The sequence below is a fragment of the Lacerta agilis genome, chromosome 7, assembly GCF_009819535.1.
Source record: "Lacerta agilis isolate rLacAgi1 chromosome 7, rLacAgi1.pri, whole genome shotgun sequence".
NCBI classification, from domain to species: Eukaryota; Metazoa; Chordata; class Lepidosauria; order Squamata; family Lacertidae; genus Lacerta; species Lacerta agilis.
This window is the reverse complement of record NC_046318.1, coordinates 76,392,373-76,414,344: the sequence shown is the minus strand read 5'-3', so window position 1 is coordinate 76,414,344 and position 21,972 is coordinate 76,392,373. Positions and strand designations below refer to the sequence as shown.

At 47.2% G+C, this 21,972-nt stretch overlaps 1 protein-coding gene across 3 annotated transcripts in view; it reads left to right on the top strand.

Annotated features, from left to right (window-relative positions):
* Positions 1–605: 605 nt before the first annotated feature.
* KCNQ3 (potassium voltage-gated channel subfamily Q member 3) overlaps positions 606–21,972 on the top strand; it is a 159,151-nt gene continuing 137,784 nt past the window's right edge. For all 3 annotated transcript variants that reach the window (XM_033155872.1, XM_033155871.1, XM_033155870.1), the window contains exon 1: positions 606–1,495. In XM_033155872.1, the coding sequence (XP_033011763.1) occupies positions 1,116–1,495 (380 nt within the window). In that variant the 5' untranslated portion in view covers positions 606–1,115. The remainder of the gene's footprint in view (positions 1,496–21,972) is intronic.

The window sequence follows — 21,972 nt, the reverse complement described above, 5'->3', positions numbered from 1 at the left end:
CCGAGGCAGGGGAAGAAGGTGATCGTGCAGGTGTGTGTCTCTGTGTGATGGCAGCACCGACCCTTCCCCTGTCCCCTCCCCCTCTCAGCCTCCCTTTTCTCCCGACAGCCTCCCCGCACTTCCTCCCAGCCCGAAAGCCGCGGGGAGTCCCGGCAACCCCCTAGCTTGGCCGCCTCCTCCTCCCATCTCTTACCAGAGCCAAGCCTGGAACAGAAAGAGAGAGCCACGGAAACAGCCAGCTTGGCGGCGAGATCGCCGCTGCTGCCTCTACCGGAGAGAGGGGCAATCCCTCGCGCCTGGTTCTGGGGGATTTACACACACACACACAAAATTTTATATTTTTGCACCCATCGGCAATCGTAATCATAAAAGGTGGCGCGGTGGAGAGCGCGCGCCAGGCTCCTTATCGCCGCCGCTCTGTGCGCAATTACGCGCCTGGCGCTCGCCAAGCCTCGCCAAACTGGGCAGGATGAAGAGGAGGAGGAGAAGGAAGAGAAGGAGGAGCCGGTCGAGGCGCTGCTGCGATTTGCTGGCTCCCCATCTCTACAATGGACCACGCCCTACGGTGAGGCTGGGCAGGGCTGGGCGGAGAGAGGGAGAGAGAAGGAGAGAAAACTCGCTCCCTAGCTGGCATCGGAAGCTGGAGCGCGCGAGGAGGGTCGGGGGGCTGCGCCGGAGCTCTCCTGCGTCGGGCTGGGAAATAAACCCTGCGATGAGCTGCTCGCCCCTGCCCGGCTGGACCAGGTGTTGTTGCCGCTGCCAGCTTCCTCTCTCCTCTTCCTCCTCCTCCTCCTCCTATTCCTCCGGAGCATCCTCGCCGCTTATGCCTCCTAGGTGCCCGCGGAGCTGATGCCCATCTCCCCTGGGGAGGCGATGACCTGACGGAGGATGTGATTCCCTTGCCCTGCCTTTCCTTCCTTCTCCAGCTCTCCCCCCTCTCTCTCCTCCCTTGCCCTGCCCTGTTGGGGAGGGGGGAGCCCTCCCCTCCCCCCCAAAAAAAATCGGAGGGTGGGCGCAGACCATGGCCTTTGGCTCCCCGCGGCTGCTGTTCTTGCGCACCCTTTGCTCACCTCTGAGGACCAGGGCAGAAGAAGAAGGAGGAGGAGGAGAGGAAGATGGGACTAAAATCCAGGAAGGCGGCGGCGGCGGCGGCAGCAGCAGGAGCATCGCCGCCGCTACCACCTCCAGGGGCTGATGGTGGTGGCGGCGGCGGACACGTCGGGGAGGAGAAGAAAGTGGGGCTGGCAGCTGGGGACCTGGAGCAGGGCGCGCTGGCTCTGGGCGCCGGGGCGGACAAAGATGGGACCCTCCTGCTGGAAGGGGCGGGCAAGGAAGACGGCGGCAAGAGGTCCGCGCAAGGGATTGGGCTGCTGGCCAAGACGCCGCTGAGCCGACCCGTCAAGAGGAACAACGTGAAATACAGGCGGATGCAAACTTTGATCTACGACGCCCTGGAGAGGCCGAGGGGCTGGGCGCTGCTCTATCACGCCTTCGTGTGAGTCGCTGCTGGCACCCCGTGACACCTGGGCGCGCGGTTGATGGATTGCTTGAGCGATGGGCCAGAATAAAATGTTCGGGCGGGGGGGGGGGAGGTTGGAAGGGACCAGGGATGGGGAATCATGTCCATATGGGTTGCCATTCCTCAGTGGGATGGGTATTAGGAGGGGGTGTGATTTGGTGGGCCGATGCCACGATGCCAACAATAACATGTTTCTGGTTGGGTTCTAGCAAGCTGCAGACCCAGAGCCTGGAACGCAGAGCGTAGCTTGAGGGCCGTTTCCCACGTTATGGGGCAGCACACACGGGTTTGCACGCAACCCAACCGGTAGTTGCACTTGATCCCGTGCTCCCTATAAGATGCACGTGTCTGCACATCCACCTCGGTGGTGTTTTGCGTTTTATGCTGAATGTAATGTGTGAATCAGCCTTTGGGAAGGTTCGTGTCACGCATGTAACGCTGAGAGATGCTTCTCATTCACGTGCCTCTTTTACCCAAAGGAGTCTTCCTTGGACTATTTGCAAGAAACCGTGGTGGTTTGTAAGGGCAGAAAAACACCCTGGTAAATAAATCTGGATTGGTGATGGCGGGTTGTGGGTTACAGACACAGGAAAGCATCTGGGTTGTTGGGGGGGAAACGCGTGATAAGAATTTGCTTTCTGCGGTGGACTGATTGCTATCAGTAGCTAGGGTGCGCTTCGATAACGGAGTTAAATTGTGGCACTAGGTGATCGGCTGGGTTCTTTTCCTGCAAGGTAAAAGCTTCCACGATGTTGGATGGAAGCTCGTTGCAAAGATAGAGAGCATGGCTTTATTTTGTTCCTTAAAAAAAGGGGGGGGGGACCCCTGAGCTCTCGAGAGAAGCACAGCCTGAAGATGTGAGGGCTGTGATAACGTAATGTTATCTTGGTCACACGGAAGAGAACATGTTTTCCTGAAAGTCTAAAGCGCTCAAGGTGTTGTGGGGAATTTGCCATAGAAACAGGAATGTTTGATGATCTGGCTGTGGCGCTTTATCATTCTAGTCTAGGCAACAGCCTCATGGAAACTTGTCAACAAAAATAATTGCAGGCGGTTGTTTGGGTCTCTGTGTGTGTTTCTCCGGGAGCAACACTTGTGCTCTTTAATTTTTTTTTTGGGGGGGGGGGAGATGATGTTCTCTAGGGAGTTTGTAAAAAGGCACGTATGTAGATTGAAAACGCTGCTTCAAAGATGCTTCTCCAGATGAGTTGTGAAAATGCTTATTCGTTTTTTTAAAAATGAGATGCCACTGAAACTCACCTCTGCAATTAAATATGGAGATGAATAAGCTCCCCCCCTCCGTTTTTAAGGAAAAGCAAGATCAGTGAGAAATTAAAACAACAAGGACACAGCACTGCTTTAGCGGATTGGACCAAGAGTCCACTTAATACAGGATTTTCTTTTCAGCGCTGGTCAGCCGCACCACATCCACAAACTGGTTGTGAAGGTGGTACTGTCTGCACCTGTTTTATTTGCAGGTATACTTCGCCTGGACATGAAGGATCTCTATTATGAATCGTGGCAAATTGATAACCCACCATACATTTATTTACTGTAAATATCGAATTAATTGACAGTGATCAAGAATTTAAGGTTTCTGTGCATTACTAACAACTCACATTTTGCAGTGTGGAGAACTTTGCAAGAAACAGATTTACACCAAGGGCATGGGTGAACTGGAAGGGTCACACACCAACTGTTTCCCACAATATAAAAGTTGGAATATCTCCTAGCAGCAGAATGGCATCTTGAGTGACTGGGGCCACACCCACACCGTGGATTTCCCAAAGAACCCTGGGAACTGTAGTTTGGTATGGGTGCTGGAAACCATAGCTCTGGGAGGAGGCAAACTACAGCTCCCAGGATTCTTGGGGAAGGATGTTCTTTAAATGTATGGCGTGGCTTATCGCGCCATGGGCTATCGTGAAATAAATAAAACAAAAATGCAAAAAGGGCAAATAGAAGGCTGACGACTATGTTTCACTTTTAGTGTGGGTACATTTAGTATGGCTTTCTTGTGTAAAACCAGTAAAATGAATGGTAGCTGTGGAACAGTGCAGGGCCTGTCCCGAGAAGCCACACATATTTTTTACAGATGTCAGGCCAGTGCAGTGGTTGCAGTGTTGGACTTAAAGCTGAGGAGGTGTGAGTTCGAATCCCGGGTGGGTAACCAAGAACCCTTGTCGATCTTAGACCAGTTGATATCTCTCAGTCAAGTCTGCCTCACAGGGTTGTTGTGTGAGGATACAAAGGGAAGGAGACCCACCCTTAGGTCCTTGGAGGCATGGTGGAATGATGATGATGATGATATTAATAGCCACACCATAAAAGCGGTGTATAGCTGCCATGTGGGGCATCTCTGGGAGAAGAAACGGCTAAGGAGTAAAACCCTACACAAATCCGAAGTGAAGTCCTTAAGACAGTTGGACGGCACCTTGCATACATACCTCCTTCCAGCAATTCCTGCAGCCAAGCTGGTGCTGAATGTCTTGTTCTGCTTTCCTTTGGACCCCATCAGCGGGGGAGGTCTTGTCGTCTGGGCAGACCAGGACCTCCATATACCCTGCCCAGGCTTGTGCCCAAGAGAGGTCACTTCTGTGCTGCTAGTGCAGCAAAAGTAATGTGGGAGGAAGCAGTTATGAGGTCTCAGCAGCCACAGCAGGTGCTGCGATTCTCCAGCTTTTGGCTTCACCCCCAGAGGTGCACTCCATTGTATCCTAAGACTGACAACAACAAGAAATAGCAGTTTTTGTATTGTTGGTTTTCCAATTGGTCTAGCGCAGTGGTGGGGAATGCGTGGCCCTGCAGATGCTACCCCCCATCATCCCTGACCATTGACTGTGAAGGTTGGAGCTGATGGGAATCCACCAGTGTCTTAGCTAGATGATGTTAGATAAAAACAGTATACTAGAAGTAATGTTATGAATGGTTTAGAAATGTTTAAGGTTATGTTGCTTAAGTAATGGAATATATATGATTAGCTAGTATTTTGAAAGTTTATTAAGAATAATGGTGAATGATAAGAAATAGTTACAAAGTTACCAAAGTATATTAGTATTGAACGCAGTTGAGAGAACGGGGGAAGTCCCCCCAGATAAGATCTGAAACTAGAACTAAACAATTATTCAGTTAATGTTCCTGTGTAGGTATGTATAAGTCTTTTTTTCTGTTATTGCTGTTGTTTTAATGTGTTTGTTATGTTGTTGTTTTGTTTTCTGTCAATTGTTCTTGTTTGATGTATTTTGCATTTGTTGTTTATTGTAGAAAATAATAAAATTTCTTTAACAAAAAAAAAAGGGAACCCACCAGTGTCTGCAGGGCTGCAGTTTCTCTTACCTGACCTAGAAAATGTTGCGGAGGGGCATATAACAGTCCCATGAATGAAACTTAAGAGGGTTTCAGGAGTTGTGAGGCGATGCGAGATTGCCTGGGGATCGTGCATACAGTACTCTGAGGGGCAGCTTGGTCTGTAGAACATGAGACTCTTAATCTCAGCGCCGTGGGTTTGATTGAGCTCCACCCTGGGCGAAAGATTCCTGCATTGCAGGAGGAAGGACTTCCCCAAACTTAGGTCTCCAGCTGTTTTTGGACTACAGTTCCCATCATCCCTAGCTAGCAGGACCAGTGCTCAGGGATGATGGGAACTGTAGTCTGAAGAAACAGCTGGAGACCCAGGGTTGGGAAGCACTGATCTAGTCCAACCCCCTGCAATATGCCAGGGGGAGGAAGAACGTGAGACAAAACTGGGCAAAGCAACAAATGTCAACTGCATCTTTGTACAGTAGGCCAGTATCTACAGAGAATAATTCGAAAATTTAAAATGAGTAGAAGGAAATGTTAAGAACTGCATTGCTGGATCAGTCCATCTAGCCATCGGACTGTATAATGTATGGAGTTCTAAGAGACCCCAAGAAGTCATCTAGACCAACCCCATGCTTAATGAAGGATCCGCAATGCAAGGTGCTCTGCTTAAATACCTCCAGCGGTAGAGCCCTGCCACTTTCTGAGGCTCTGTCCAACCGTTCTTAGGAGGGTTCTGCTAATGTTTAGCCAAGACCTCATTACTTGCAATTTCCATCCAGAGGTGTAGGAAGGTCAGGTGGTAACCGGTGTGAAAAATTTCTTGTCACCCCCCATTGATTCCCCCCCTGCAAAAATGGTTTTACGTTATTTCATATTTTCTTACAAAGGAATAATAACAAGTAATAATAATAAAACAAACTTTTATTTATATCCCGCCCTCCCCAGCCGAAGTCGGGCTCAGGGTGGCTAACATCAGATACATAACATTGGTATAAAATCAAACAATCATTAAATTACCTCCTAAAAACATCTCAAAATCAAATTAAAGTCTAATTAGATGGCTTTCCACAGGGTTAGGGGTTGGGAACAGTAAGTGCTCCACTGAACTGAAATTTCAGCCTTCACAACATAGGAAAACAGCCAAGTGAACAGCTATTTTGGTGGAGGAGGGTCAAGATATTAACCGATATGTATGAAATTTCATATATAGCTATATAATCCCTAGTATAGTAAGATAAGACCTTTGGAGCAGGCATTTAAAAAAAAAGTTTTTTATGAACTGCCCTAGTAGGGCAATAATTGTTCCTTGATAATTTGTCACCCCCTCCATTATGGAACATGGGGCGATCCACCCCCTACGCCCCCTTGCTGCGCCCCTGTTTCCATCCATTGCTTCTCTAGTCTTGCCCTCTGGAGCAACAGAGTCTTGGTGTTTCTAAGAGCCAGATGCCTACAAACCAGGGCATGAAATCAATTTCTCCCCGTTAGACCTCAGACACTGTGTGGCTCAGTGGTAGAACATCCAATTTGCATTAGGAAGGTCCCAGGTTCGATTCCTGGCACCTCCTGGTAGGGATGCGAGAGACCCATGCCTGAAATCCTAGTCAGTGGAAGCAGTACTGCGCTAAATGGTCCAATGATCTGACTCTGGATAAAGCAGCTTCCTCCTATTCAGAGTTACGTTGCCTCTGAACATGGGTTGTCCTGCTTAACTAGCAGCTCTCAGTGAAGAGCTGGTGTAGCTTGTTGGCTAAGAGACTGAGTTGCGAGTCAGGGAGCTCCCAGTTCGAATCCTGCCCCTGCCACGAACTCACTATGCACGAACTCACCTTGCATTAGGCAAGGTGCTTGCCTTCTGCTCCAGTCTCTCCATCTGCACTATGTGAAGGAGCAGTAAGACTGACTTGCCTTCCAGGTTTGTCCTAATATCATAGACTCATTGAGTTGGAAGGGACACCAAGGATCATCTAGTCCAACCCCCTGCAATGCAGGAATATGCAGCTGTCCCATACGGGGATTGAACCTGCAACCTTGGCATTATCAGCACCATGCTCTAACCAACTGAGCAATCCAGGCTGTAGGGATCACGAGTAGGCTTAGGGAGCTGGGTATGTTTAGCCTGGAGAAGAGAAGGTTAAGGGGTGATATGATAGCCATGTTCAAATATATCAAAGGATGTCATATAGAGGAGGGTGAAAGGTTGTTTTCTGCTGCTCCAGAGAAGCGGACACGGGGCAATGGATTCAAACTACAAGAAAGAAGATTCCACCTAAACATTAGGAAGAACTTCCTGACAGTGAGAGCTGTTCAGCAGTGGAATTTGCTACCAAGGAGTGTGGTGGAGTCTCCTTCTTTGGAGGTCTTTAAGCAGAGGCTTGACAGCCATCTGTCAGGAATGCTTTGATGGTGTTTCCTGCTTGGCAGGGGGTTGGACTGGATGGCCCTTGTGGTCTCTTCCAACTCTATGATTCTATGATTCTATAGATAATGCACGTGAAACCCATTGAACCCTTAAAAGCGCTGTGCAAACATTGCAGATTATTAATTGCCACCAGTAGGTGCATCTTCCTTGAATTTTGTCTAATCCCCTTTAAAAGCCTGGGTGACCCCTGAGTGACCATCGCCAAATCTTGCAACCATGAGTTCCAAACATTTCAGTGCATGCAGGAAGACTTTTCTGTCTTGCACTCCAAAGATGTGTGGATGCACACGAAAGCTCACACCAATAATAAACTTAGTTGGTCTCTAAGGGGCTACTGGAAGGATTATTTTATTTTATTTTATAAATTTTCCCAAGAAGGGGTGGGGGAGAGAGAGAGACGTGGAAGAGCGATAGCTCAGCAGATGACTATCTGCACACAGAAGGTCTCGGGTTCAAGTACGGCTGGGAACACCCCTTATCTGAAACCCTGGCAAGCTAGCTGGACTAGTAGTGGATCTGGCTTGCTATAAAGCAGCTTCCTATCTTTCCAGGAAAGCCATCAGATTTGGGACCTGCTCTTCATTACCTTAACATCCCTTACTTTCCTGGAAACCTCAGAGCAGCTTATATGCAACTCCAGTGGTCTCCGCACAGGAAAATTTGCTGTGCCCCAAGCATGCGACTGAGCCCTTTCCATTCTGCTGAGATTCTCCGACTTGCTCTGAAAACCTTTTAATGACATGCCGGGGGTCAATGTATTATTAATGGTAGCAGCTCTGTAGAATTAAGGGTTCTGATGTTGCTCTCCTGCAATTTCTTCTTCTTCTTTATACAGTTTAGGCTATGGAAGGCGGCAGGGGAACATGAAAAAGCATCTTGCTCAAAATAGTTAGAATTTCAATTTGGCAATTATATTTTATTAAGTTTCAACTTAAATACTTACAGTCAAAACACATTTCCACCCCCCCACCTCTTATTTTTGTTGACTTCTCACCCTCTTTCCCATGGAATTGTTGTTTCTTCTCGTTGAAAGCGTTTCCCTTGCACCCTGCTGAAACATGAGAGAAGATGGAAGATTATGGCTAGAAACACTTTGCTCAGAGGGCGAGGAAGGAAGCAGGCCAGAACTCTCCCACATGGCAGCATCACTAATAGGGACATCAACTTTCCTGGCTCGAGGAAAGTTTACCGTAGTTTTCGCTCCATAAGACGCACTTTTTTCCTCCGAAAAAGTAAGGGGAAATATCTGTGCGTCTTATGGAGCGAATGGTGGTCCCTGGAGCTGGATTGTCCAGGGGCCAAAAGAGGATCATGCTTTTTATTTTACAAAGAGAAAAGGGGGTGCTGAAAGGACCCCACTCAGCAGCTGATCAGCAAGAGATCGGGAGAGAGATAAGAGTCCCGGCTCCCTTTCAGCCCTGCCCTCTTGCCCCGCCCTCCTTTGTTGAATGTGCTGCAGAGGGAGGTTGTTTGTTTCACCAGCAACATCTGACTGGCTGATTATCTGTCTGGAAACTGTAGAAAAGGCTCCCTTTCCTTTAGAAGCTGCATAAAAATGGGGCTTTTCCTCTTTGCTTTTCCCCCTTTGCAAAAAAAGCTGCAAAACCTTTAGATGATCCTCAAAAAACCAGGGTTTTTCCCTTTGCAAAAAAGCTGCAAAACTTTTAGCTGATCCTCAAAAAAAAAAAAAAAAAAAACCAGGACTTTTCCCTTTGCAAAAAAAGCTGCAAAACTTTTAGCTGATCCTCAAAAAACCAGGGCTTTTCCCTTTGCAAAAAAAGCTGCAAAACTTTTAGCTGATCCTAAAAAAACAGGGCTTTTAGAGGAAAACCAGAAATTTTTTTCTCTCCTGGGTTTCCTCCTCTAAAAACGAGGTGCACCCTATGGTCCGGTGCGCCCTATGGAGCGAAAAATATGGTATCTGTCGTATTTGTTACTTGGGTAGCAAAGGTGTATAATAATAATAATAATAATAATAATAATAATAATAATAATAATAATAATTTTTATTTATACCCCGCCCTTCCTGATTTAAAAACCCGGCTCAGGGCGGCTAACAACAAATACAAAACATTGATTAAAAATGACTTTAAAAACAGCATAAAGTACAACATAAATGTAGCACCTCCAGGGCTAACCGGCCAAGTTAGTCCTGCTAGGGCCAGCAAGGAGACCCGGGAAGAGTTTAAATGTAGGGTCTCAGAAGGGTTTCTTCATAGAAAAAGGGAAGGGAAAAAGGAATGAAGGATCAGGCTAAATTGAAGGACAGGAGGAATAGCTCTGTTTTACAGGCCCTGCGGAAGGAGATCAAGTCCTGCAGGGCCCTGGTCTCATGGGACAGAAGGTCGGAGCCATCACTGAAAAGGCCCTGGCCCCAGTGGAGGATAATCTGGCTTCTTTAGGGCCCGGGACCCTTAAGTTATTATTATTCATGGACCTTAGGGTCCTCTGTGGGACATACCAGGAGAGGCGGTCCCCTAAGTACAAGGGTCCTAGGCCGCATAGGGCTTCAAAGGTCAAAACCATCACCTTAAACCTCACCCGGTACTCCACCGGGAGCCAGATGCCTACATATTGCCCTGCTCTGGTGACACACGAAAAGAGGAAGCCACATGGAGAGGAACAGATCCTGGAAGGGTGAGGAAGAGCTTCCTAAAAAGACGGGAGATGGGGACCTTCCTGGCTGCAGAAATATGGAGATGTGATTGGCAGGTGAAGAGCTTGCCAAATCAGGCAATCTGGTGCAACATCCCTGTTCTCATCGTGGCCAACCAGATGCCTGTGGGAAACCCCCGAAGCAGGATTCGAATACTTTCCCCCTCCTGTGGTTCCCAGCAACTGGTATTCAGAAGCATTGTCGCCTCCAGTTGTGGGGGCAGAGCATGGTTAGCAGCTGCCGACAGCCCTGCCCTCCATGGGTTTGTCTAATCCTCTTCTGAAGCCATCTAGGTTGGTGGGTCACAACTGCTCCTGTGGCAGTGAGTTCCGTAGGTCGTATAGCAGAAGGCATCCGCACACAAAGGCAGCACAAAACGCAGAGGTGAAAGCGGGCGGAGCAATTGGCTTTGCACAGGGCGGCTCGGTTCTGCACGGACATCTCTCGGCTCTCCCTCCCAAGAGGTAAGGGTTCAAGGATACATACCAGCAAAGCGGGAACACCTGAGGAGGAGACTATGATGCAGGGCAGGGGTGCCAACTTTAATAAATTATTGGGAAGGGAGAGGCTAGGTAAGCCCCACCCTGCATAATGGATCACATGATGTGGCTCGCGCACACCACCTGAATGGCAGTGCCCACCAACTTTGGGGCCCTCCCCAATATTTCATTTGAGGAACAAAGGGACCTCGGCCCCTAGGAGTTGGCTTCTATGAGGCAGGGCTAGTGAGAGGTGTGGCTTGGAAATGGTGTGGTGCAGGGAGAAACTCAGGTATATAATCTAATCGCCAAATTCATTGATTGATTGAATAGATTGAATTTATTAATGTCTCCACTCCTCCACATGCAGCTGCTGGGTGACCTTGCGCTGGTCACACTTCTTTGAAGTCTCTCAGCCCCACTCACCTCACAGAGTGTTTGTTGTGGGGGAGGAAGGGAAAGGAGAATGTTAGCCACTTTGAGACTCCTTCGGGTAGTGAAAAGCGGGATATCAAATCCAAACTCCTCCTCCTCCTCCTCTTCTTCTTCTTCTTCTTCTTCTTCTTCTTCTATACCGCCCTATACCTGGGGGTCTCAGGGGGGTTCACAGAATAAGATCAAGATATAAAACCAGAAAATACCTAATTAAAATAAAAACAACAACCCAATAGCCCCCCCCCATACCCTCTACATTTTAAAAGGGTATAGGATGTAAATCAGCTCAACCAAAAGCCTGGTTAAAAAGGAACGTTTTTGCCTGGTGCCTAAAGGTGTATAATGAAGGTGACAGGTGAAGTTCCCTGGGGAGAGAATTCCACAGATGGGGAGCCACTGCAGAGAAGGCCCTCTTTTTGTGTTTTCAGCCTCCGGATCTCTCGAGGAGGAGGCACACAAAGGAGGGCCCCAGAAGATGATCTCGGGGTCTGGGCAGGTTCATATGGAAAGAGGCGGCCCTTGAGGTATTGCGGTTTGTTGTTGTTGTTCATTTCATTTCTTTGCCGCTTTATAAAACAAATCTCAAAGCAGTTTGCATAAAACACCAGATATGACAATCCAGTATAAAACAAATCCAAACATCAAGGGAAATATTTCTAAGTGACATTTTGCTTTCCCCAGTCGGCAACCTGGCATCCAGAGATCTCTACGTGGTTGCAAATGGACCCAAGCCAGATGCAAATTGCACCTGGCGCCTGGCTAATTTCTAACACTGGTCCTGAGCAGGGATGCATCTGCGCACAAGCCATTCCTGGGCACGATAGTTATCGGTACAGGGTTATCGGCTGTTTCCTGCTCTCCCCATCTGAAATGATGTTCATGTTCCACAGTGACTTCTGGAGGCATGCCTCCTTTTCGCTCTTCTGTTTTACACTCGGCGATAACACATCACTTTGGCATCTTGTCATAACAAGCCAGCGGTGGGTTAACCAGGGGTGTGTTGCAACTGGCTGTTCCGCTTGATCTGGCCTCTAAAAGGAGGAAAGCAGGATCTCTGCTGCTTGAGGTCAAAAGGATCAGGAACTCGGATGGGAGAAGGAACCGTCGTGTAGAAGCCAAAGCGGAATGAATAAAAATGAGAGCCGCTTTTGAACGGCAAAGGTGACTCATCCATGCAACAGACAATGAAGAGACGTGGTTGTTTCTCCATTTCTCGTCTTCCCAGCCAGCCCTGATGCCTTTGGAAAAAAATATATATGCAAGGCTCTTCTCTATCTTTTCTGCAGTCCCTTTGCACAAGTGCAGAAACATGACACAAGATTCGCCGCCCTGAAAAAAAATCTGTTTCCAGGTTGCTGTTGTTTTCAAAAAGGCAAGTTCCTAGTCCTCAAGGCCTCTGAAGATGAGTTTGAAAGCATATGGAGACTGCCTGGTGAAATCTATGGGAAATCCAGCTGAGGTCGATTCCCTGTGGGCTTCTGTGCTAACCTGCTTCTCCGGTGTGGTTTGAAGGAGTGCCTTGCTGCAACCCTGGTGGAACTTTGCCCGTGCTTCCAGCCTCGTCGTCGCTTTGCCCCGTGCATTGTTGCTGCATTAGCAAAGGCCCTTTCTGCTTGGTTTATTTAGTTTGGTTTTAATTATTGATGCTAATACTTCATGTTGCACTAATAAATATTCGGCAGTGTGCTGTGTAAAAGTAATGAAGCCTCAGCAATTTGGGATCTCAACCGCACACTTTCTGCTATTAAATCTTTGCTGCAAGTTGGAGGAATGGCCAGAGTGGCCCCCCTTTCTCTGTGTGTGGTTGTGTGTGTGTGTGTGTGTGAGAGAGAGAGAGAGAGAGAGTGTTATGTACTGAGTTGAATAGGATCCAAAATGCACCAGTCTGATTGGTCCTAGAACAATAGGATTGAGATTGCAGCAGTCTGATTGGTCCCAGAACAATAGGATTGAGATTGCAGCAGTCTGATTGGTCCGCAGGAGCCACCCAATCCAACTCCAGGTGGAAGTGAATCCACATTCCGATTGGCATACAGGAGTATCCCGGAATTAGCCAATCACGTGGGGCCCATTGTGTAAATAGTGTATATAAAGCAAACGTTTTGGGGAAACTGCATTCCTCACTACTATGAGCTGAATAAAGAGCATGAAAGACACACTGGACTCCGAGTATATTTCAGAGAGAGAGAGAGAGAGAGAGAGAGAGAAACCATGCATTCAGAAAGCTTAATGTGACATCTGCAGGGATAACACAATAAACTGTGTGGGTTGCCGAGACCCATAGCTGTCAACTTTTCCCTTTTCTTGCGAGGAATCCTATTCAGAATAAGGGAATTTCTCTTTAAAAAAAGGGGAATAGTTGGCAGCTATGCCGAGGCCTTACTGTTTTCTGCAGGAAAGATATTTACGGTACATGCTGCCCAACATTTTGCAAATGAAAATAGGGGAAAACCTTGCAATACTCCTGTTCTCATATCAAAGGCTGCCCTACCTTATTATCTTCAAGTAATTTGGGTGAGGGCTATAGGTCAGTGGTGGAGCTTTGGAGGCAGAAAGTCCTAGGTTCAACACTTGGCATCTTCAAGAAGGACTGGGAATGTCCGCTGTGTGAAACTTTAGAGAGCTGCTGCCGGTTAACGTCGACAATATGGAGCTAAATGGGCCTATGGCCTGACTCTGGGCTCATCCACATTTCTGCTTCTCCTGGGCCTAGAATGTTGTTGTTCAGTCGTTCAGTCGTGTCTGACTCTTCGTGACCCAATGGACAAGAGCACGCCAGGCACGCCTATCCTTCACTGCCTCTCGCAGTTTGGCCAAACTCATGCCAGTCGCTTCGAGAACACTGTCCAACCATCTCATCCTCTGTCGTCCCCTTCTCCTTGTGCCCTCCATCCTTCCCAACATCAGGGTCTTTTCTAGGGAGTCTTCTCTTCTCATGAGATGGCCAAAGTACTGGAGGCTCAACTTCAGGATCTGTCCTTCTAGTGAGCACTCAGGGCTGATTTCTTTGAGAATGGATAGGTTTGATCTTCTTGCAGTCCATGGGACTCTCAAGAGTCTCCTCCAGCACCGTAATTCAAAAGCATCAATTCTTCGGCGATCAGCCTTCTTTATGGCCTAGAATGCCTGGATCCAAATGATCCATGACCCAGAAGCTGTATACTGGCTACCTTGGCCAGTAAAGTGAGATGAGTGCCGCAACCCCAGAGTCTTCCACGACTGGACCTAATGGTCAGGGATCCCTTTACCCTTAAGGGTGGGACTGTGTGTTTTTTTTTTTTTTGTAAGCTACCCTGACCCCCTTTTTTAAAAAATGGAAAAGCTGGGCTACGAATATTTTAAATTTATAAAATAATAACTAGAATTATAGGCATGTGGCGGCAGGGCGTCAAATTATGTCCTAGCAACTTCTGATGACATTGTTAGAAAGTTGGATTAGGAAAATTCACGGGCAATAAGTCTCTCATTGTGGCATTGCTTTGATATTGATGAAATGAAGTATTCTGTGCTGATTGAAAGGAAGGCGATGCCTATTTCCACCACTGTGGTTCTTTTTCTTGCAGGCATCTGACTTCACCCCCTTTGGAACAGAGGGCTGGGTTTATGGGGACCTTTAGATGTGACCCTAGAAAGGCAATTCGTACATTTTTATTATTATTACCATTGTACTTTGATACTGCACATTTTTAACAAAGCCACGGGCATTGCTTGTCTCAAAATTGCTTCTGGCGTGGAAGAGAATTAAAAGGGAGAACCTAAACTATTAATAACTTTGAAAAGAAAATGGGCGAAGAACCATTAAATATGTGTCACCTCCAATTTCATTTTGGAGCTGTCTGTGCGAGACTGATCAGCTCGTGCCTGGGAAAAAAGATAAAGACGCCCAAGAACTTTGGAATAAGACTGCACAGCACTGACTTCAGGGATCAGCTGCACTTAAAAGAAGAAGAAGAAGAAGAAGAGTTTTGCCTATAAAGCAACATATTAAATTTAATTCAACCTCTTCTGTTCCCCAAACCATTGATGGCTACAATCCTATTCCTGCTTATACCTGGGGCTAAGCTTCATTTAAGTCAGTGGGACTTAACTTTTGAGTGTAAATGAATATTATAAGATTGCACAGTTAGCTACCTACAGCAGACTCCTGTGCATGCATGCTCAAAAGTAAGCTCCATTTAGCCCCAAGGACATACTCCCAGGAAAGGCTGCAATCCTTATATTATGATCCTCTTCAGTTCAGAAGCGTTAGCGAAGTCACTTAACTAATGCAGCTGCAGCCCAGAGAGAAAAATCTTGATAACACTTAACTGAGGAAACCGAATAAAGCAGCGTATACTTTTTGAAGAGAAATAAGCAGGGAGATTTTGTCTTTTCTTTGTGGGCCTTGTACATTACACAGAGACATTCAACCAAATATACAGAAGAAAACTCCCTCAGAACTGAACAGCCAATCAGAGATGTGCTACCTCAGTGGAGCTCATGCTACTCTGCCTGGTTGCTAAGCAACATTTCCACACACACACACACATCTTGACTAGACTTTAAAACCATTAACCCTTACATTACAAAGGGAATGGCCCATTGAAAAGCACCCTTTGAGTGTGGGCTCCAAACAGCCGTGAATTAGTAAACGGGAATCTGCTGTATAACTTCAGTCCATTTTTGTCTGCACTGACGAGAAGCATCATTCCCGGCCCTACCAGGAGATGCTGAGGACTGAATTGGGGGACTTTTTTGCATGCAGTTCAGGTGTTCTCTTGAACCTACAGCCCTTTCCCCTAGCTGCAATCCACCTTACAGTTTATCACCTAGCCTGCCTTTAGCCACTTTGCTAAAATATCACAGGGGATTTTGTTAAAAGCTTTGCTGAAATCAACATAAATTCCACCCGCAGCATTCTTACAATCCACAAAGCGAGTAGCCTGATCAAAGAAAGAGATAAGATAAATCGGGCTGGATTTATTCTTGCCGAATCTGTGCTGACTTCTGCTTTATCACAGTTTTGCTATCAATATGTTTGCAGACTGACTGCTTTAAAATCTATTTCAGACTGACTGGGCTGGCGTGTTTTAAATCTCTCTCCTCCCCTTCCCCTTTTGACTTATTATTTACTAGTGGATAGGAGTTAGCAATCCTATCTTTGTCTTCACCCCACCAGGGACACAGATGTATGACACCAGCAAGGAGTCTACCGGTAAATAAAACTAGGACAATAGCTCAAGTCTGCAGACTACTGACTCTTAATTACTGGTAGTAATTTATTTTATTTCTTTTCCCACCCACTCTTCCACCCAGTGGGATACATGGCAGTTATAAAACACAACACCAAAAACAGATTGCAAACATGCATTTCCCACACTCGGCAACCAGTAAAGCAGGAACTCACAATAGAGCGAGTATTTTTTTCAGCAGGTGCTGAAAGCTTGCCATAGCCAGATGTAGCTCAGAAGGGAGGGAGTTCCATAGGTGGGGAGCCACCACCGAGAAGGCTCCCCCTGCAGTTCAATGCACCACCACTAGGAGGGCCTTTCCCCATAGCAAACGGGCAAATCTGTAATGTTTGAGCCATTCCTTCAAGCAATCTTCTGATAGAGGCATCCGGAACAAATGCAACGCTGCATTCTTCCAGAATTCCAGCATGTAATAGAACACCTTTGCTTATTAAATCCCCAGTTCCCTGTTTCGCTGTCATATTGCATTATGAACTGCTGCAGTTTTTGCTGAATAATGATATTTGCAATTTTTTTTGTGTGTGGTACTGTCTCCCCCTGCTTAGTGTTGCTGTTTTCAAGGTTATCCTTTCTCAAACGGTACAACGTGGGGACATTTTGCATCCCCCAGTCTGTAAGTGGCTAGATCTAGCAACCAGTGCTGGCTTAAGGCATTCTGGCGTGGGAGGTCAACAGTCCAAAGCCTTCTGGTTTTCAGGCTCTGTGTTGCAATGAGAGTGACAGGGGACTGGCGATCTTTCGATTGATCACTCTGATCCTTCAGGTGTGTTCCGATGCACACCTGGACATTGCCACACAATAGGATGTTGATGGAGCTTGCATATGGATCAAAAAGTCGTAGTTGTTGTTCTTTAGTCGGGTCTGACTCTTCGTGACCCCATCGACCAGAGCACGCCAGACACTCCTGTCTTCCACTGCCTCCCGCAGTTTGGTCAGACTCATGTTGGTAGCTTCGAGAACACTGTCCAACCATCTCATCCTCTGTCGTCCCCTTCTCCTTGTGCCCTCCATCTTTCCCAACATCAGGGTCTTTTCCAGGGAGTCTTCTCTTCTCATGAGGTGGCCAAAGTATTGGAGCCTCAGCTTCAGGATCTGTCCTTCCAGTGATCACTCAGGCCTGATTTCCTTCAGAATGGATTCAGAATGAACAAGCCATTAAAAGTTGCTATTTTTACCATCAAAACAAAATAAGAGGTAGATCTTGAGCGCTGGCGATAGGTTAGGGATTGCACCACCATCTCTCAGGGGCATTAGACTTGTGGAATTAAGCACTGCTAAACTTGATCAGTATCAACTTTGGGCTTTATTCCCGATTCCCATGGAAACAGATATTGGTTGTTACATCACCACTTTCTCTGAAGCAGAGCTAGTAAACAGGAACCCAAAATGTAGCAGTCCCTGCTCGCAGACTCCTCATTCGGGTTGCTCTCATCCATTCATTGCCCAGCTGAAAAAGGACCACAGTTTCAGTGGGGTTGAAAATTTGCAGAGGGAGGGAGAATTGGGGTTTGATGAAGTGTGACCTCTGAATTTGGTCTCCACCTTCCCTTAGAATCCTTTCAGAGGCAAAGAGGAAGGAAGCCAAATGTGTTTGACTGTCCCATTAACTTTTCATATTTTCCCCCCCTCATTAGGCAATGCCTATTCATTATTCATTATTAGATTTACACAGTGCCCTTCCTGTGACACTCACAGGGCAATTTACAGCATAAAAATACAAAACGAAACACAAAATAATAGCATAACAATGACAAAACCCACCCAGAAACACCCCTCCAAAAAGACATTTAAAAGTCCATAGATTTTTTTTAATCAGCCAAAGGCCTGGGAGAAAAGGAATCCCCCCCTCCCCCCCGGCATGGCATCTTATAAGGAAGGTGGCAGGCAAGACTCACATTCAGGGAGCCACCAGAGAAAAGGCCTGTTGTTGTGTTGCCACCCTCTCATGGAGGAGGCACACGAGGAAGGGTCTCAGATTTATTACAATATATTTATTTATTACAATATATATTTAACTGGAAGAGCTTTCGGACAGTAAGAATTGTTTGACAGTGGAATGGTTTCCCTCTGGAGGTTCTGGACTCTCCTTCCTTGGAGGTTTTTAAGCAGAGGTTGGATGGCCATCTGTCAAGGATGCCTCAGCTGAGATTCCTGCATTGCAGGGGGTTGGACTAGATGACCCTCGGGGTCCCTTCCAGCTCTATGATTCTGTGATTCTATAGTAGTAGTAGTAATAATAATAATAATAATTTATTAATACCCTACCCATCTGGCTGGGTTTCCCCAGCCCCTCTGGGCGGCTCCCAACAGAATTTAAAACACGATAAAACATCAAACGTTAAAAACTTCCCTAAACAGGGTTGTCTTCAGATGTCTTCTAAAAGTCACGTAGTTGCTTATTTCCTTGACATCTGACTAGAAGGCGTTCCACAGGGCGGGCGCCACTACCGAGAAGGCCCTCTGCCTGGTTCCCTGTAACCTCACTTCTTTCAGTGAGGGAACCACCAGAAGGGCCTCAGAGCTGGACCTCAGTGTCCGGGCAGAACGATGTGGGTGGAGACGCTTCTTCAGGTATACTGGACCGAGGCCATTTAGGGCTTTAAAGGTCAGCACCAGCACTTTGAATTGTGCCTGGAAATGTACTGGGAGCCAATGTAGGTCTTTCAGGACCAGTGTTATGTGGTTTTGGTGGATACTTCCAGTCTATGATGAGTGCAGGGTCTGGATTGGTTCATATGGGACAGGAGAAGATCCTAAGCAATTGGCGCTGTGCGATCGAAACTCTTTTGGAGTGGCTCCTGTGCTTGTGAAGTAATGCCAGAAGGCAGATAGACGTCTTGGAGCAAAACTCCCCATGTCCTCTTGATCCTTTTAGTGCTGAAACTGTAGCCCAAAGGATAGGGATGCATTTTTATTCTTCTGAAAATTGCGATGTTGAACTTGTCTGCGCAGATTATTTTTCTCTTTCCTGGTTCCCATCCTTGATCTTCTCACTGCTAACATAATAACATGTTAATACGCCTAATCTAAAGAAATAAGAGCACCTAGACTCTAAAGAAAGCATAGCAGTTTGATATGATAATTCCTTCCAGTAGCACCTTAGAGACCAACTAAGTTTGTTCTTGGTATGAGCTTTCGTGTGCATGCACACTTCTTCAGATAAGTGTGCATGCACACGAAAGCTCATACCAAGAACAAACTTAGTTGGTCCCTAAGGTGCTACTGGAAGGAATTCTTTTATTTTCTATTTTGTTTTGACTATGGCAGACCAACACGGCTACCTACCTGTAGTTTGATATGAGATAGAGAAAATGGGGGGGGGGGGGTTGAAATGCAGAGTTTACCTATTGCGGCTCAGGACTGAGTTCTCCAGCAACTGTAGTGATCTTCTCTGAACATGTCAGTGTTGAGATCAATACCAGAGGCTTGGGTAAGATTTCCATGCCAAGACTTCCTCATGGGAGTCACAAGCTCTGCACAGCGCAGTTGCTTTGAGTTTTAGACCCTCAACCAAGGAAACTAGGCAGAAGAACTCTTATTTTTACACCAGGCCTCTCGCTCTGACACATTGTGCTGCGATGTTCCTCGCCAAAAGATGCTGCATGAGTGGGTGTGAAAATGAGGTGACGTCTGAAGCGCAAAGCGAGGCTGGAAGCCACGCTTTAAGTCTGCTTTTGATTCTCATAGCCGTGTATGTATTTAAAAGGGGGGGCAGATATGCTGTTGTGAGGGCAAATGAGCAAAGGTAGGAGGATCTCCCGTCACCTTGGGGAAAGTTCAAATTCCTTTGCAAGACGGGCACCTGAGATGCTACCCTGTTTACAGACAGGCACTTTGGCATGGTTCCAGTTTGTTTAAAACATGAGGAAAGCAATTTTTGATCCTTCCGCTCGAGATTCCAAGCTTAATTTGCACCTCCGTGGTATCTGTATTTGGCAGGAACAACTTTTCCTTCAGAGATAAGGAGGATCTTTCGTTAAACGGCTATCTATTATGCGCAGAATGTTGTTGTTGTTCAGTCGTTCAGTCGTGTCCCACTCTTCGTGACCTCATGGACTAGAGCACGCCAAACACTCCTATCCTCCACTGCCTCCCGCAGTTTGGCCAAACTCATGTTAGTAGCTTCGAGAACACTGTCCAACCATCTCGTCCTCTGTCGTCCCCTTCTCCTTGTGCCCTCCATCTTTCCCAACATCAGGGTCTTTTCCAGGGAGTCTTCTCTTCCCTTGAGGTGGCCAAAATACCGGAGCCTCAGCTTCAGGACCTGTCCTTCCAGTGAGCACTCAGGGCTGATTTCTTTAAGGATGGATAAGTTTGATCTTTTTGCAGTCCACGGGACTCTCAAGAGCCTCCTCCAGCACCATAATTCAAAAGCATCAAGTCTTCTTGCGCGCAGAATGGTTCTGATCAATTGCTGCCTCTTTGCATCTGCCGGCAAGACGGCTTGAATTCTCGGTGAGCTGCGGAGGGAAAGGATCGGGGAGGGAGTAACGATCCCGTCGTGAGCCACTGGTCCAGTTCATGAACCAAAGAGCTGGCTTTTCACTCCTGACAAGGGCAGGTGATGGGGACATGACAGAAGGGGTGGGGCCTGTCAGTGGGGCCATGTTCTTCCCCCCCTTTGGGATAGCAATGGCACAAGGGCAGGACGGGGGCAGGAGTGGACAACCTCAGGCCTGAAGATCAAGTACATCTTTTGAAGCATCTCTGTTTGGCCCACGGGACTCTCCTCAGGCCAGATCTGCCACCAGCCTCATTTCACACCCTTTTTGAGTGTTTGGCTGGAAAGTGGCATTGGACTCCGATGAGGCCAATTGCTCGCCTGGATGGAGGACCGAGAGGCTTGTGAGTAGAAAGAGTAGCTCACTGGTTCCCAAATTCCACCCCAACCCCCATGGACCACTTACAAATTAATGGAGGGTCTTGGTAAACCACTGGATGATTTTTTCCCCTGCATGTTGTATCCATTGTAATGCACCATTCAATATGCTGCGTGCTTGCTAATTGTATTTTATGGCTTCCTATATTTCTGACTGAATTTTATTCATAGAATCACAGAATCGTAGAGTTGGAAGGGACCCCGAGGGTTATCCAGTCCAACCCCCTGCAATGCAGGAATCTCAGATGAGGCACCCATGACAGATGGCCATCCAGCCTATGCTTAGAAACCTGCAGGGAAGGAGAGCCCACAGCCTCCAAGGGAGGCCATTTCACTGTTGAACAGCTCTTGTTGTCGGGAAATTCTTCTCAATGTTTAGTCGAAATCTCCTTTCTTGTAACTTGAAGCCCTTGGTTCGAGTCCTACCCTCCGGAGCAGGAGAAAACAAGCTTGCTGCCTCTTCCATGTGGCAGCCCTTGAGATCTTTGAAGACAGCTATCATAGCTCCTCTCAGTCTCCTCTTTTCCAGGCTAACCATACCCAGCTCCTTCAACCATTCCTCACAAGGCTTGGTTTCCAGACCCTTGATCATCTTGGTTGCCCACTTCTGAACATGTTCTGATTATATTACAGTTATAATTCCACAGAATTCAAATGGCAATGTAGTGAACCGCAGCGTACGAACTGGAAGGAGCCATACAAATACAATCAGAAATCAATATGGACGTTCAGTGCTGTCTCCCGTCTTTAGCCACAAACATACAGACACACTGCTGTCCACCTTGCTAAAAATTTGCATCCATTGCTCCGCCCACTTTTGCCTCTGTCCCCACCCACCACTTGCATGTGGCCCCGGGAAGACTGCTTAGAAGGAAATGCGGCCCTTGGCCTGGAAAAGTTTCTGAGTTAGAGGCGAAGAGGCTTTCTTCACTCCTGGCTTTGAGATTCTTGCAGACTCTCTGGCTAAGCTTCTATCCGCTTCCCTCAGCCAGCATCTAACCTATAATTCTGGGTTACTTAAAAAGTGATTACAGTGTAGTTGCCGGCG